The sequence below is a fragment of the Mesoplodon densirostris genome, chromosome 1 (assembly GCF_025265405.1).
Source record: "Mesoplodon densirostris isolate mMesDen1 chromosome 1, mMesDen1 primary haplotype, whole genome shotgun sequence".
Lineage (NCBI taxonomy): Eukaryota > Metazoa > Chordata > Mammalia > Artiodactyla > Ziphiidae > Mesoplodon > Mesoplodon densirostris.
In genome coordinates, this window is record NC_082661.1 from 122,131,992 (window position 1) to 122,147,925 (window position 15,934).

Sequence of the window (15,934 nt, forward strand, 5' to 3'; positions counted from 1 at the left end):
ATATCAGTTCAAAAATGAATTTTTAAAACTTGAGCACAATCAATCCAAGTACTCATAAACTATGACAGAGTGAAAGTACGTATGTAAAACCTAACCAGAAAAAAGCAAGGGATCTCGTTTTCCTTCTGGCAGAAAAAAAAAAAATCCTCTCAAGCCTTTCGACCTAACAAGGTTATAGTTACCATCAGGAAAGAATGTAATCTTAGGTAAGTGTGCCAGGGAAGGAGGTGAAGTATGTTTATACTTAAACTAAGAGGTAGTGGAGGCCTGAGCACATAGTGAGCACTCCCATCCCATCCGGCAACATCTTCATAGAAAAAGTACCGAAGAGCACAGTTTGTGCTGTGAGCTGTAGTGTGGCCGACGGTTACTAATAAAATTCTAGTGTGGGGACTGTTACTTTATACTGACTCAGTTTCCGATCTATCCCTTGTCTCAGATTGTGCTACATTATCCACAAGATATTCTGCAGACAACCCACCTGGAATCAAAGTAGATCAAACTAAAAGATTATGGAACGTAGAATTTATACAGTTATCTTAACAGTATATATGTATTTTTTTAAGATTTTTTTTTTTGATGTGGACCATTTTTAAAGTCTTTATTGAGTTTGTTACAATATTGCTTTCTGTTTTATGTTTTGATTTTTTGGCCTCCAGGTGTGTGGGATCTTAGCTCCCTGATCAGGGATCGAACCTGCACCCCCTGCATTGGTAGGCAAACTCTTAACCACTGGACCGACCACCAGGGAAGTCCCTTAACAATATACATTTTGAGTTTCAGTTTTTCCAGGGCCTGATGAAGGACAGGATGTAGAGTATTAGACTGGGTATTTGGCCTCTATCTAGGTCGATGGGCCAAGGTTGATTCTCCTCTATATAACATGAATGTGGTAAATAACCATAGAATGCTTTTTAGTTCTATGAAGTTGAATTGTTTTTCCTCCAAACAGGAATGATTATGATGATAATGATAATAATAATAATAATTAACATTTATATAGAATTAACTTGTGTCACTCACAGTGCCATTTGCTTTCCAAATACTTTTGCACTTAATTCATGCACAGTCTTATAAGATAGTTCCATTATTCTCCTCATTTTAAAAATGAGAAGAATATATGAGATTCAGAGAGGTTAAATCTGAACCCCAGAGAGCAAGAGCCCATCCTCCTGACTATGTGAGATGTGCCTGGCTTTGGGCTAAATTCTAGAAAGCACTATATACATGTAATGTATATGTATCTTTTCAGTTTACCAAGAGTTTCCCATGCATTCCTTATTTGATCTTCACAACAGCACTATTATTTTGAGAATTGGTATTATTGTCATTCACAGATAAAGAAAATGAACCTCAGATTACCTAGGTAGTAAATGGCAGTTATGAGGTACCAATCTAAATCTTCCAGCTAATTATAAGTATAGTATGTCCTTTCATTACCCTAAATTTTCAAGGATAAATTTTATTTCTAACAGCGCTTAGTATTTAATTGGTTTAGTCTTTCATATTTTAATCACATCACTAAATGTGATTTTTAAAAGGGCAAACATTTCAATTAGATAAGTGAAATGATAACTTTCCTAATTTTTAAAGCCATTATGTGTAGAAAGACATTAGACATAGAAAAACAGCTTTAAAGAGTCAGTTATATTTTAATATAAGGAAATAGTAATATAAATTTATTTTTGTGCTTGATAAGTATAATCACATCTAGAATTAGAATCATCTAAATTTTTTCTCTGCATTTCTAATTAATACCATTTTATTAATAAAATGATTCAGATTTTAATCCATTCATTTCTTAATTGCTTTTATCCAACAGATTTTTCATTTCTGAAATTACTCTTACTATTTTCAAAAGAAGTTTATCATAGAAAAAGAAATAGGGACTTCCCTGGTGGTGCAGTGGTTAAGAATCCACCTGCCAGTTCAGGGGACACAGGTTCAGTCCCTGGTCCGGGAAGATCCCTCACGCTGCAGAGCAACTAAGTCCGTGCACCACAACTACTGAGCCTGAGCTCTAGAGCCTGAGCCCCACAACCCCTGAAGCCGATGCACTTAGAGCCCGTGCTCCACAACAAGAGAAGCCACCACAATGAGAAGCACATGCACCGCAACCAAGTAGCCCCCGCTCACCACAACTAGAGAAAGCCCGCGCGCAGCAACGAAGACCCCAATGCAGCAAAAAATAAATAAATTTAAAAATAAATTTTAAAAAAAGAAAAAGAAATGTTCAGTAATAATTGAACTCCACTTAGAATGATACAGGAAAGCCTAGTTATCCAGTAATAATTCTATGTATCTGACAGACATAAAACAGGATCTGGAAGGAAGCCATGAGAATTGGACTAGTTGTCATTCATTAAACCAGATTTTAATTGTTATATAGTTTTATGCTTTTCTAATTCCTACACATAGAAAAGAATCTAGACTAAACAAGTTACAAGTTGGTGTTTATAGTGTCTTCCAAAATTTTAAATTACTTTACTGTCATTTTATTAGTAATTTGGGGACCTAGCACTTATAGCCCAGAAAGAGAAGCTATGTAACCCAGAAATAATTGGATCTGACAATCAGCCTGTGTTCTCATAACTCCTCTGCACTCTCCCCTTCTACCTCCCTGAAAAAGCCACCCCATTAACAAGACGTGGAAAGTTTACTAATGGTCTCCTAAGAGAGACAGAAGTTTGGTTGGGATTGGGAAGGTGGGATTCACATTGTTCAGCACAGTTCTCCCCCAGGCCCTCATCCTGGCCACCAGCTGACAATCACCTCCTCCAAGCAACCAATCCAACCTTGTTTTTGCTAGAGCCTTTCAACTCTCCACCTCCATGCTGTTCAGTCTCGTGTCCATACACCCCTCACTTGTCAGCAAAGGACAGTTGGGACACTCCAGTTACCTGGATTCTCCTCAGGATGCAGGGAGCTGTGTGTGTGTTATAAATAATATTTGTCTGCCACAAGTAAAAATATGAAAAGAAGATGGAGGTTAATATTTGTATTATACACGTTATAAAATTTAAGTCCAAGGCTTTTGACACTTATCTACTTCTTTTTCAACTAGACAGATGCCTTAGAAGATAGTTTTGCCTTGTTGTTTGTTTGCTTTTAATTGCGAGAGAATAGACCACAATCATTGACTTGTTTATTTTTGGTAATGGTGGCGAAGCGGTGTCAGTGTCACTCTTTTTGCACTGTCATCTGGCTCTCACCACCACCACCAGGCATACATTTGAGAAACAGCTTACATAAGTTATGTCTGTAGCTTGGAAAAGAAAAAAATCTTGGTTTTTATATAAAAATCCATATTTCTGGCATCCACTGAAAATCTTCAGGTCCAAATTCCCACATGGTAACAATGAACTAAAGCCGAGTGTTAGTTGACTCCGTTCGTTTACATTTTCAGCTCTGGGTTTGGTTCTGCTGTCTACAGTGGCTGACGCTACCTTGTAGGCCTTCCTTACCAGCTAATCCAACCAACCTTGTGTCGTTTCTATCTATACTCTTAATCTAAGGTCATAAAAAATTTTTCTTTTCCATTCTAAAGTAATCTTTAGATAGATTGAGGGTGCTTTTTTTTTTTGCATCTTAAAATGCAAACAAACTCTTTAGACAATTGTATAGCATTAAGGTAATTTACAATTGGGTGTGTAAGCTCCTGTTCTTTTACATAAAATGTAATTATTAACATAAACAAACAGCAATAGTTTTACCATTTGTCCTCACAAATACTGAAAAATGGAATTTTTACACATTAAGGACATCTTGGGTTATCTTGTTGCCAAAACATCTATGAAAATAATGCTTTAGACTTCTTTGGATTTTATTTCAGCACTGCATATGTCCTTAGAAGACAGCATAAAATGGCTCAGAGAAGTTATGGCTGAAATAGGACCATCCCATTTACAAAAAAATGAGGAATGGAATATCTTTGATGTAAAACAAGCCAATGCTATTGTTGATTACTTGAAAATCAGGTATGGACTTTTTTCAGTAGCATTTAGTTTTCACTTTATGTTTTCTAGAAAATGTCTATTAAATAGAAGCTCATTCAATTTTTAATGAAGTTAGATATTTACAAAATTTTTGCAGTAATTAACCAACCGATAATTAGATAATATTCAAATCATCCATCCAATAAATAAAAACCAGGACATTGAACATTTTGGCTTTCTTTGCATTCTTAAAAAGAAGTTTGTGTTTGATAAGCATAATTTCATTTAGATCTATAATTCTTATCTAAGGATTTTTTCTCTGAATCTCTAAATAATACTGTTCTTATTAATCAAATGATTCTTTCAGATTATTCAGATTTGATTACAATAGACTATACTATAGGTAGTTGACCTTGACCTTAAAATTTTACATTTTAAAGAGTAACATTTCCATTTAAACGTTTATTTTAAATGCTTTGTATTAAAAATTGAAGAGATTTATGTACATACTTCCTCAAATTTATTATATACCCTGAAATATTTGTAGTATTGACCAATTAAACTCATTAATTCTTTCTTTGTGCTTCGAAACTGATGGTGGATGGAGGGAAAGTATTTAGTGATTCTTCATTGTTGAACTAAGAAATCTGTCTTTTTATATGATCTGTCACAAGGTCTGCATTAGAGTTTTGCATCTCTCCTAAGGGACATTTTTAAAGTTAGCAAATATTTAAACAAGATTTGGTAAAAATCTTTCTTTTGCCTAACTAAAAGTTTCTGCAGAATTTCTTTGTTCCTCTATTACTATATACTGCAGTACTTTCCAACTTTAAGTTTTACAATTCTAAAATAAATGGTGCTGTATGATGGTCTAGACATGCTCATGATTTGCTTGGCAAGGATCCTGGTTGTAGCCTGGAAGTTTTTAAAAAACTAATGTGTTTAATATAAGGTTTATATACTGGTTTCTGGCATGAATTAATAATGGTGTATGATATATTCTTATGTAATAGCATTTGATATAATATGACTTCTTAATGTTACAGTATACCTCCTAATGTGTGTCTCTCACTAAAAGCCACAGTAGTCTTCATATCAATTAAAGGGAGATCCTTGTATGGGGGGGAGGGAAGGGAGTGGAAATCCAGAGCTGGAGGAGAACTTGTTCCCCAAGGTATTTCTGCCCATCCGAATTTGGAAATCACTGGGCAGGGGGAATTCTCTGCACATTTGTAGAGCATCCTTCTTTCCCTTCTCTCTCCATTTGAGCCTTCCAGGTCTCTCTTGCAGAATACATTTTTCAGCTGAGCTCTCAGCGCAAGAGTTTTATAATGGGCACCAGGACTGATAGTTAACCACAGCAGCAAAACCCATGCACTTTCTAGATGGTGAAAGATGGCAGCTCTTTTCTCTTTCATATCATCTTTCTGGACAAATGTTCATCAGCGTATTTCTTGACATTTTATTGACTTTCAGAAAATGGTTAAGTGAAGAGGGGATGTCAGTGTTAGTCACCTTTTGACCCTAACCAGGGTAACTTCACACACCAAAAATACCTAGTCTTACTTCTCCAAAAAAAAAAAAGTAATATTTGAAAGTTTAGTCAAATAAAGTAAATCAGAACTAGCTTTTATGCTGTTTAATCTTTATATTGTGATTTCAAAGAAATTACATGTTTTAAGTGTCTCTGTCACAGAAATTAAAGTATCAGTTGGTAAGTAGGATATCTGGAATTGATTCTTAAGTTGTGTAAAGACAAATGTGCTTTTCCGCAACACCTGTTCAGAATGTCTCATGTGTCCACAAATGCAAGTTTAATGTCAATTAAATCATATAATACTTTTCATTTTAATGACTGCAAAGAAGTTTTCTAAATATGAAGCTAGCTCAATTATCAAAAAAAAGTATAACCATTTTTCAGTTTAACCTGATAATTAAGTTTAATCAACCAGTGAAAGCCCTAGTCAGTTTTGGGAGTGCGTGTTTTGGAACATGACCTATAGCACGTGAAACTTAACTGACAATAAAATTGAAATTTTGGGGACTTCCCTGGCAGTCCAGTGGTTAAGACTCCATGCTTCCAATGCAGGGGGCATGGGTTAGATCCCTGGTCAGGGAACTAAGATCCCAAATGCTGCGTGGCCAAAAATTTTTTAAATAAATAAATAAAGTTTAAAAAAATTGAAATTTCATTTGATGCTCTTAATAGAGTCTACACTGTATATTCCATGATGTGTCTGTGAATTGAAAAAAAGAATACCAAAATTCCTCCCCAGCATTTCTATGAGTAATTCCTCCCCAGCATTGCTACTGAGTAATCTACTTATGCAACATATACATAACTTTTTAATATAGGACGTCATTTAGACATGTATCTGGTTCAAGGACATTATATCATTGTATATTCTATGTATTCCCTGGAAATCAGGTGAAGGTAAAGTGCACAGGCATATACTCAATATAAGAAAACACTTATAGGGCTTTCCTGGTGGCGCAGTGGTTGAGAATCTGCCTGCTAATGCAGGGGACACGGGTTCGAGCCCTGGTCTGGGAGGATTCCACATGCCGCAGAGCAACTAGGCCCATGAGCCACAACTACTGAGCCTGCGCGTCTGGAGCCTGTGCTCCACAACAAGAGAGGCCACGATAGTGAGAGGCCCGTGCACCGCGATGAAGGGTGGCCCCCGCTTGCCACAACTAGAGAAAGCCCTCGCATAGAAATGAAGACCCAACACAGCAAAAATAAATTAATTAATTAAAAAAGAAAAAAAAAAAGAAAACGCTTATAAAACACCTCTTCAGGGGCTTCCCTGGTGGCGCAGTGGTTGAGAGTCTGCCTGCCGATGCAGGGGACACGAGTTCGTGCCCTGGTCTGGGAAGATCCCACATGCCATGGAGCGGCTGGGCCCGTGAGCCATGGCCGCTGAGCCTGTGTGTCCGGAGCCTGTGCTCCGCAACGGGAGAGGCCACAACAGTGAGAGGCCCACATACAGCAAAAAAACAAAAAAACAAAAAAACACCTCTTCACACAAATGTACTTCCTGGCGTGGAACCAGATGTCTTGACTATTTTCATTCTGAGTAGTCTCCCTTTGATTTAGGACCAAGACAAGATGTTTAACAAAAATAGTTTAGGGGCTTGACTCAGCTGGGAGTCCAAAGGAAGAGGAAAAAAATACACTCCCATAACAGAAGTGTCACTTTGTTCCCATGTGAAGCCATTTAATATCTCCCTGGTAATGTGAGAGAACCTCAGCTGTTGGTGGGGACCAGAGCAAGGCAATGGTGGTATGACTTGACCTGCCCCTGAGTAAGTGCCTCCCTTTGGTGGCCCCCCTCCCCCTCCCCCCTGGCCTTGCCCAACCCTGTATCTTTGGCCACTGCATCCAAGTCATGCATTTTATTTTCATTGTAAGAAGTGAATTTCTTTTTTGGTATGAGATAATCTAATAACTATATGCAATAAGGAGAATAACATGGAAAGATTATGAAATTGCAGGAAGGAAGATTTATGAATTGACTTCGTTGTGTGACACAAGATGGGGAAAGGAAAGTTTTAGACTAGTTAACTGAGAAGAAGCCAAGCTATTTCCAAAATATTCTACAGTCTTTAATTTTTCTACTCAAAGTCAGTTATTGATAATGTAATAGTTTTAACCTTGAAGCTTTCTCTAGGTAACCAATGTAAGGGAAGGAGAATTTGAATTTATTTTGCTTCATTGAATCATCAAACTTCACTAATCTTTTTGTATTTTCTAGCCAACAAATCAAAGTAATGTCAAAAGCTAAGCTAGTTTTCTGTATGTTGATGACTAAATTGAATGTAGTCAAAAACAAAACAAAACAAAACAAACCATGACTGAGTCTGTACACCCATCACTTTTTAATGGATTGTGTTAGTAGTGAGATCAACTGCTAATATAACTCAGAGAGGCCCAGCTGCCTGAGGATTTCTTCGTTGATTTCAAATGAATTGAAACTTTGATCCATTACAGCATTCAGGAGAAGCCATTATTATACATGCTCTGTAGCTACATTTTGCAAATGTTAATTTCTCAGTTATATTAAAATCAATTTTCTTAAATAGCAAAAGGCACCAGAGTGAAAGAGAAACCACTAAGACAATTTTTTGTTCTTTGGCATTTTGCTGTATTATGAGTCTATTAATTTTCCCAACCAGCAGGAAGAGAATTAGAAAAATTCAAATATTATCACAAACAGGATATTAGAAGTCAACCCTTCAGTAAATTTTTAACTCTCAGTAACACATTGCTGAGATCTTTAATCTTACTTGAACTATATATTTTTAAGCTCTTTTAGCTCTTTATAGTTTTTATACACTGACCATTTAGTCTTTCGGGTAGGAACTAAAGAAATTATCTTTCTCAAATTAATTCTTCTCTTTGATGTGTAATGGAATATTCTTCAAGAAAATCATTCATCTAAAAAGTATTTCAGTTAATGTTGCATCATTCTTCAGGTGTTATCAGAAATTACTTTAATCTTGAAACAGTTTGAGAACGTGAGAAGTAATTTATATGGAAGTAGCCTATAGAATTCAGTGCTATTCATATGAGAGGAAATTGACTCCAGTTTGGAGCAAAACATGAAAAAGAATGTGAAGTTTGGTGTTATTTAGAGGCAGTGCAATATTTGGTTGTGAGCCAGGAAAAGTCAAGATGAAATCTATCCCAAACCTATCCACTCATCACAGATTAGTTTACTGATATTAATTTAGGTACTGTGTTATATTGTCAGTGTCTCAAAAAAAATAAACCTTTAATTTCTTATCATTTCTGGGCAACTTATTTTGGAGTAAAGGAGGTGGCTAACTTCATATTAGTGTTTAATATCTTTAGCTTGGTCAATTCAAACATCTTTCCTGTAATAAATATTCTTACATATTTGCTCTTTTTTCCTGAAATAAATTTATCAGCTTTCCACATTTATTTTGTATTTCAGCTTATTTCAACACTACAAGCTATATGAGTTTCTGTTCTTTTCTGCCAGGGAAGAAATTGTGATAGGAACTGAGGTAAGTAGTTTATCTAGATGGAACCAATTAAGTTGAATCACTTAATGCATGCTGATCAGCATCTGGATCTTTAACAGCTTAAAGCAACTTCTTGTCAAGATTACTCAAGTGTTAATATAACCAACTAGTAGTTTGCAAAAAGAATAATTACATAGAGTGAGCTTTGGATTAAGAAAGTAAGCTGTCTTTTGGCATTAAAAGCATTGTTAATCATGTATACTTTATGTACTTACGGATTTTTTGACAAAGCTCAGTTGGATAGAGTATGTACGTCTTCATACAAATAAAATCAGGAAAAGTGAGATAAATTAATTCTGTTAAATCTCTTCTAATTTCACATTTATTTTCAGTATACTCATTGTTTAAGGCCTAATTCAAATCCCACTTCCTCAATGAAGCAGACCTTCCTTAATTGCATCACATCTCAAAGGAAGGGCTTAGATAAACTCTTTAATCATGGTCTATTATTTTATTCCAATAGATCTCTTTCTGCTGAATACTGGCTACTCTTAGCACACCAATAAGCATGTAAATCTGTACCATGTTATATGGTTTTCTAATTGTTTCCTGTGGATTGATATAGTTAACATAATCCAACTGTAATTTCCTTGAAGGCAAGGATCATGTGCTATTTTTCTACACAGCATATAGTATAATGCAAGACATAGTAACCCCTCTTAATACAACATAAGTGATTCAGTGACAGTGCATATAATAGCAGTTCTACAAGAAATGGCCTACTTAAAGATACTTTTGAACAGCCTTACATATAATCACATATATGTATTTACTAGAAATGAATCCTGGGTAAGAAAACATCTTAAGGAGGCTAAAGATGCCATCAGAAGTGCTCCTTAGATTCTCAACAGCTTGAGGAGGCTGTATTGCCTAGAAATATAGGAGATGGGAATGGCCATGGTCAGACATAAAGTGAATAAGGGATGGGACTTCCATGGTGGCGCAGTGGTTAAGAATCTGCCTGCCAGTGCAGGGGACACAGGTTCAAGCCCTGATCTGGGAAGATCCCTCATGCTGCGGAGCAACTAAGCCCATGCGCCACAACTACTGAGCCTGCACTCTAGAGCCCGCAAGCCACAACTACTGAAGCAGTGGGCCACAACTACTGAAATCCACATGCCTAGAGCCCATGCTGCACAACAAGAGAAGCCACCACAATGAGAAGCCCGCACACCGCAATGAAGAGTAGCCCCCGCTCGCCGCAATGAGAGAAAGCCTGTGTGCAGCAACAAAGACCCAACACAGCCAAAAATAAATAAATAAATAATAAAATAAATTTATTAAAAAATAAATAAAGTGAATAAGGGGATATTTACATTATCTTTATAATTTCCCTGATATTAAGAACCACATGGAATGTGCCAAATGTTCTGTCTTCCCTAGTATTGTTATTCTGCAGTTTATAAATTGCTTACTTCATTAAACACCTCAGTCACTGTGTGGTAGTTGCCACTTGGGTACTTGTTCTAATGCTGGCCTTTTAAATGAGCTGAAGGAAAACAAGGAACCCTTTTTGCTTTTGACTTTCCTTAAAATTTCTTCTTTGCAGTCTGCTCATACTGTAGCTTAAATTAGGTGTCACTTGACAAAGTTTCACTGATGTTTCCATGTCAGAATTACATCATACAGTGTGACAGCATTGCAGTAATTATCTGTTAGGAATACAATCCTATTTCATCTATTCAGCAAAACTTAGGGAAAATGATAGTGGCTTCAATAGCAGCATATGCAGACATTTAGAATCATCAAGGAAAAAGTTTCATAAAGAACTCCCTTATCCCTTTGTTAATTACACAATTGTGCCTTTCTTCTCCATTGTAAGGTTATATTTAGGTGACATTTATGCTTATGGAAAGATAAAATGGAGAAAGCAGACAAGGATTGGCTCATTTATTTTCTATTGTCTTTTGTATTTTCCCCAAGCTGACCAGAGCTATAAAAAAAAAAGTCCTTAAGGAAGGGATATTGGGTCTTAAAGAATTAGACCGTTCATAGAATTTTGAAGGATTAACCAAAGCAAGTGTTACACTACAATATTTTATGGCATTTTAGAAGTGTCTGATAACCTTTGGTGCAAATACCGTTTTTTTAAATTAACAACCTTTCATTGAGGAAGCGGAGGCCTGCCCCACTAATGTAATTATTCATACTGACCTCAGGGCTCTGGAACCAAACAAGGGCCATACAACAGCCATATAAATGTTCCAAATTTAAATCTCAGGCAAGCATTCAAGGTAGATAACACTGACGAAATTTAGCTTCTTTCTTAGTTGTGGATAGATGATTATAAGAAAACATGTAGGGCCTCCCTGGTGGCGCAGTGGTTGAGAGTCCGCCTGCCGATGCAGGGGATACGGGTTCGTGCCCCGGTCTGGGAAGATCCCATATGCCGCGGAGCGGCTGGGCCTGTGAGCCATGGCCGCTGGGCCTGTGCATCCGGAGCCTGTGCTCCGCAACGGGAGAGGCCACAACAGTGAGAGGCCCGCATACAGCAAAAAAAAAAAAAAAAAAAAAAGAAAACATGTAAATTGCCTCTTAAGAATAATGGCTAAATTTTAATTCTGATTACTAATAGAGAATAAATAAATCATATTCATACTTTTCTTGGGTTTTAGTTTATAGAAAATTGAATTTGTATTTTTGAATTTAACAATTGTTTCTAGCAATTTCTACTCACCTTTTTCAAGATATTTCATGTTACACCTTAGAGGCATATTTTCGGTAGGTCATTATTCTTGACCTGAGCTTTTTCGTAATCTAGAAATCTAATAGGTATAGTTCTATATGCAGAATGTGTTGTAGTTCATTCAGTGGTTTACATATAATAGTGTTCACAATATACATTGAAAAAGGCAGTAAACAACTAGAATGAGCTAGAATAATGACCAAATGGAGCAGAAAATGAAGGCAGCAGATACTTGTAGTTCTAGCCATCTTAGTGGATGAAGTACTGTGTGACACTTATTTTATTTATAGAGATGAGGATTCTCTTTTAAGCACCCAAGCCAGGAGCTCTCCAAATCTATTGTTTTGACAATGCAATTAGACCACAGGTCCAGAGACTTAAGAACTGTAAGGGAACCAGAATCTCCTTAAGGAATATATTTTTTCTTTGGCCTTAAGGACCCACCCAGAAACCTGGAAACTGCTATGTCCTTTGCTTTTGTTACCTGAAAACTAGAAGAAACAGTGAATACTTGCACACAAAGAACGCTATTAGATATTAGCAATGATGATGGTCAAAAAACTCATAGCAGATACCCTAAGTCGTGGTTCTAACCAGGTATCTCCTGCCAGGCATCTACTAAAATGAGATGATGCAGCTATAACAATTATATATTCATTATTCCACATATGTTATCCAGTTCCTATTGTGCTCTAGGCCTATGCTAAGTTCTCGGGGTACACAGTGACGAGCAATGATTCTTGTCCTCAAGGAGTTTATTGTCGAATGAGAGGAGAGAGATGATTACATAAGTAATTACAAAATAGGGTGGTTTCCAGTAACAAGTGAAATCTAAGAGGAAATCTAAAGATTGTGAATGAGTTAGCCAGAAGTGCATTTTATATTTTTGGTGCAAGTGAAAGGAATTCCACTCAAAATAATTAATTAAAAAGTGGGGGGGCGGATATTATTAGATCACTAATTGGTAAATGCAGGGGATGAAAGCTGGACTAAAGCCAACTGGATCTAAGTAGTCAACAATGTTATTGAGTGTGTATGTATATACATGTGGATGTGTGTATGCTTGCATGTGGTTCATCTCTCCTAGACTTTTTTCATTTCTTTTTTCTGAAGGGCCTTGTTCCCTTATACTGCAGACAGGCCTCCAGCTGGTGGTAGACATGAAAGAGGCAGCTCCTGTTTAGCAACTCCAAAAGAAAGAGACATTCTTCCTCCCAGTATTATTGTCTGTGCTTGTGTCATGCATCCACTCTCAATTAATCACCATGACCAGAGGAGTAATGTTATTAGAAGACCCAAGTTGACTGTATTGAATGGGTGACAGAGGATGCATAGGTCCCCCAAAGCAGCAGGAAGAACTTTTGCAAAAGGGAATAGTGATTTTTTCAAAAGAGTGAACTAAGCACACATGTACAACTCCTCTTCCATCTAAAATCCCATAAAAGACCAAAATTTTCAAAATTCATAATGCTGTAGATAAGAGCTTTTATGACATCTAAAATTATAGATTACTGATTAGATGAAACTACAGCCCCATATGTACTGAGAAGATGCTACAGAGTTAATGCTGCATTTATTTAGGCATCCTCGATACAGAAATGGGAGAAAGCTTTAGAGGGAAAATAATGAAAGCAAGCAGAGCAACTGCACCATTTAGTCCGTTTACCTTCTGCTGTTTATATAGAGCACTGGGACTCCATGGCATTTGCTCCAAAGCTAAAGAAACTATTGTGGACATTGATGCCAAAGAGAAGGGCAGTTCTAGAGTGACCACTGATGTTCAGAAGGGACAGTGAATACACCCTGAATATAAGCTACTGGCACACCTACCTACCATCATTCTTTACCCCTCCCCTACAGTCTCTAGAGGCAAGCTATAGCAAACAAACATCCACAGACAAATGAACCAGGATCATCTAATGTAAAGATAAATCAACAAGCAGTTGAGGAAAATAAAATCATAAGAGAGGAATTCCCTGGTGGCACAGTGGTTGAAAATCCACCTGCCAATGCAGGGGACACGGGTTTGCTCCCTGGTCTGGGAAGATCCCACATGCCACAGAGCAACTAAGCCCATGCGCCACAACTACTGAGCCTGTGCTCTAGAGCTTGCGTGCCACAACTACTGAGCCCATGTTCTGCAACTACTGAGCCCATGTTCTGCAACTACTGAAGCTGCATGCCTAGAGCCTTTGCTCCACAACAAGAGAAGCCACCACAATGAGAAGCCTGTGCACTGCAACGAAGAGTAGCCCCTGCTCACTGCAGCTAGAGGAAAGCCCATGAGCAGCAATGAAGAGCCAACACAGGCAAAAATAAATAAAATAAATAAATTTATTAAAAAATCAATAATTTTTAGGGGGATTGGAACCAAGATGGCAGAGTAGAAGGACATGCTCTCACTCCCTCTTGTGAGAGCACCAGGATCGCAACTAGCTGCTGGACAATCATCAACAGGAGGACACTGGAACTCACCAAAAAAAGACCCCACGTCCAAGGACAAAGGAGAAGCCACAGTGAGATGGTAGGAGGGGTGCAATCACAGGAAAATCAAGTCCCATAACTGCTGGGTGGGTGACTCACAGACTGGAGAACACTTATACCACAGAAGGTCACCCACTGGAGTGAAGCTTCTGAGCCCCACATCAGGCTTCCCAACCTGGGGGTCCAGCAATGGGAGGAGGAATTCCTAGAGAATCAGATTTTGAAGGCTACTGGGATTTGATTGCAGGACTTCAGCAGAACTGGAGGAAACAGAGACTCCACTCTTGGAGGGCACACACAAAGTGATGTGCACATTGGGACCCAGGGGAAGGAACAGTGACCCCAGGGGAGACTGAAGCAGGCCTACCTGCTAGTGTTGGAGGGTCTCCTACAGGCGGGGTGGGGGGGGCGGCTGTGGCTCACCATGGGGACAGGGACACTGGCAGTGGAAGTTCTGGGAAGTACTCCTTGGCGTGAGCCCTCCCAGAGTCCGCCATTAGCCCCACCAAAGAGCCCAGGTAGGCTCCAGTGTTGGGTTGCCTCAGACCAAACAACCAACAGGGAGGGAACCCAGCCACCCATCAGCAGTCAAGCAGATTAAAGTTTTACTGAGCTCCACCCACCAGAGCAACAGTCAGCTCTACACACCACCAGTCGCTTCCATCAGGAAACTTGCATAAGCCTCTTACATAACCTCATCCACCAGAGGTCAGACAGCAGAAGCAAGAAGAACTACAGTCCTGCAGTTTGTGGAACGAAAACCACATTCAAAGAAAGATAGACAAGATGAAAAGGCAGAGGGCTATGTACCAGATGAAGGAACAAGATAAAACCCCAGAAAAACAGCTAAATGAAGTGGAGATAGGCAACCTTCCAGAAAACGAATTCAGAATAGTAATAGTGAAGATGATCCAGAACCTTGGGAAAAGAATGGAGGCAAAGATCGAGAACATGCAAGAAATGTTTAACAAACACCTAGAAGAATTAAAGAAAAAACAAACAGAGATGAACAATACAATAACTGAAATGAAAGCTACACTAGAAGGAATCAATAGCAGAATAACTGAGGCAGAAGAACGGATAAGTGACCTGGAAGACAGAATGGTGGAATTCACTGCTGTGGAACAGAATAAAGAAAACAGAATGAAAAGAAATAAAGACAGCCTAAGAGACCTCTGGGACAACATTAAATGCAACAACATTCACATTATAGGGGTCCCAGAAGGAGAAGAGAGAGAGAAAGGACCAGAGAAAATATTTGAAGAGATTATAGTTGAAAACTTCCCTGACATGGGAAAGGAAAAAGCCACCCAACTCCAGGAAGTGCAGAGAGTCCCATACAGGATAAACCCAAGGAGAAACATGCCAAGACACATAGTAATCAATTTGGCAAAAATTAAAGACAAAAATTTTTTAAAGCAGCAAGGGAAAAATGACAAATAACATACAAGGGAACTCCCATAAGGTTAACAGCTGATTTCTCAGCAGGAACTCTACAAGCCAGAAGGGAGTGGCATGATATACTTAAAGTGATGAAAGGGAAGAACCAAGATTACTCTACCCAGCAAGGACCTCATTCAGATTCAATGGAGATATCAAAAGCTTTACCGACAAGCAAAAGCTAACAGAATTCAGCACCACCAAACCAGCTCTACAACAAATGCTAAAGGAACTTCTCTAAGTGGGAAACACAAGGGAAGAAAAGGACCTAGAAAAACAAACCCAAAACAATTAAGAAAATGGTAATAGGAACCTACATATCAATAATTACCTTAAA

The 15,934-nt window shown here is 38.0% G+C and overlaps 1 protein-coding gene across 2 annotated transcripts in view; it reads left to right on the plus strand.

Moving 5' to 3' along the window:
* The window catches only part of CABCOCO1 (ciliary associated calcium binding coiled-coil 1), a 127,260-nt gene that overhangs the window by 28,758 nt on the left and 82,568 nt on the right, over nt 1-15,934 (plus strand). Inside the window, exons 4-6 of one of the 2 annotated variants that reach the window (XM_060090392.1) lie at nt 3,833-3,977; nt 8,897-8,969; nt 12,787-12,844. In XM_060090392.1, the coding sequence (XP_059946375.1) occupies nt 3,833-3,977; nt 8,897-8,969; nt 12,787-12,831 (263 nt within the window). In that variant the 3' untranslated portion in view covers nt 12,832-12,844. Of the gene's footprint in view, nt 1-3,832; nt 3,978-8,896; nt 8,970-12,786; nt 12,845-15,934 lie in introns of those variants that run through there. The other variant, XM_060090384.1, reaches the window with a different exon arrangement.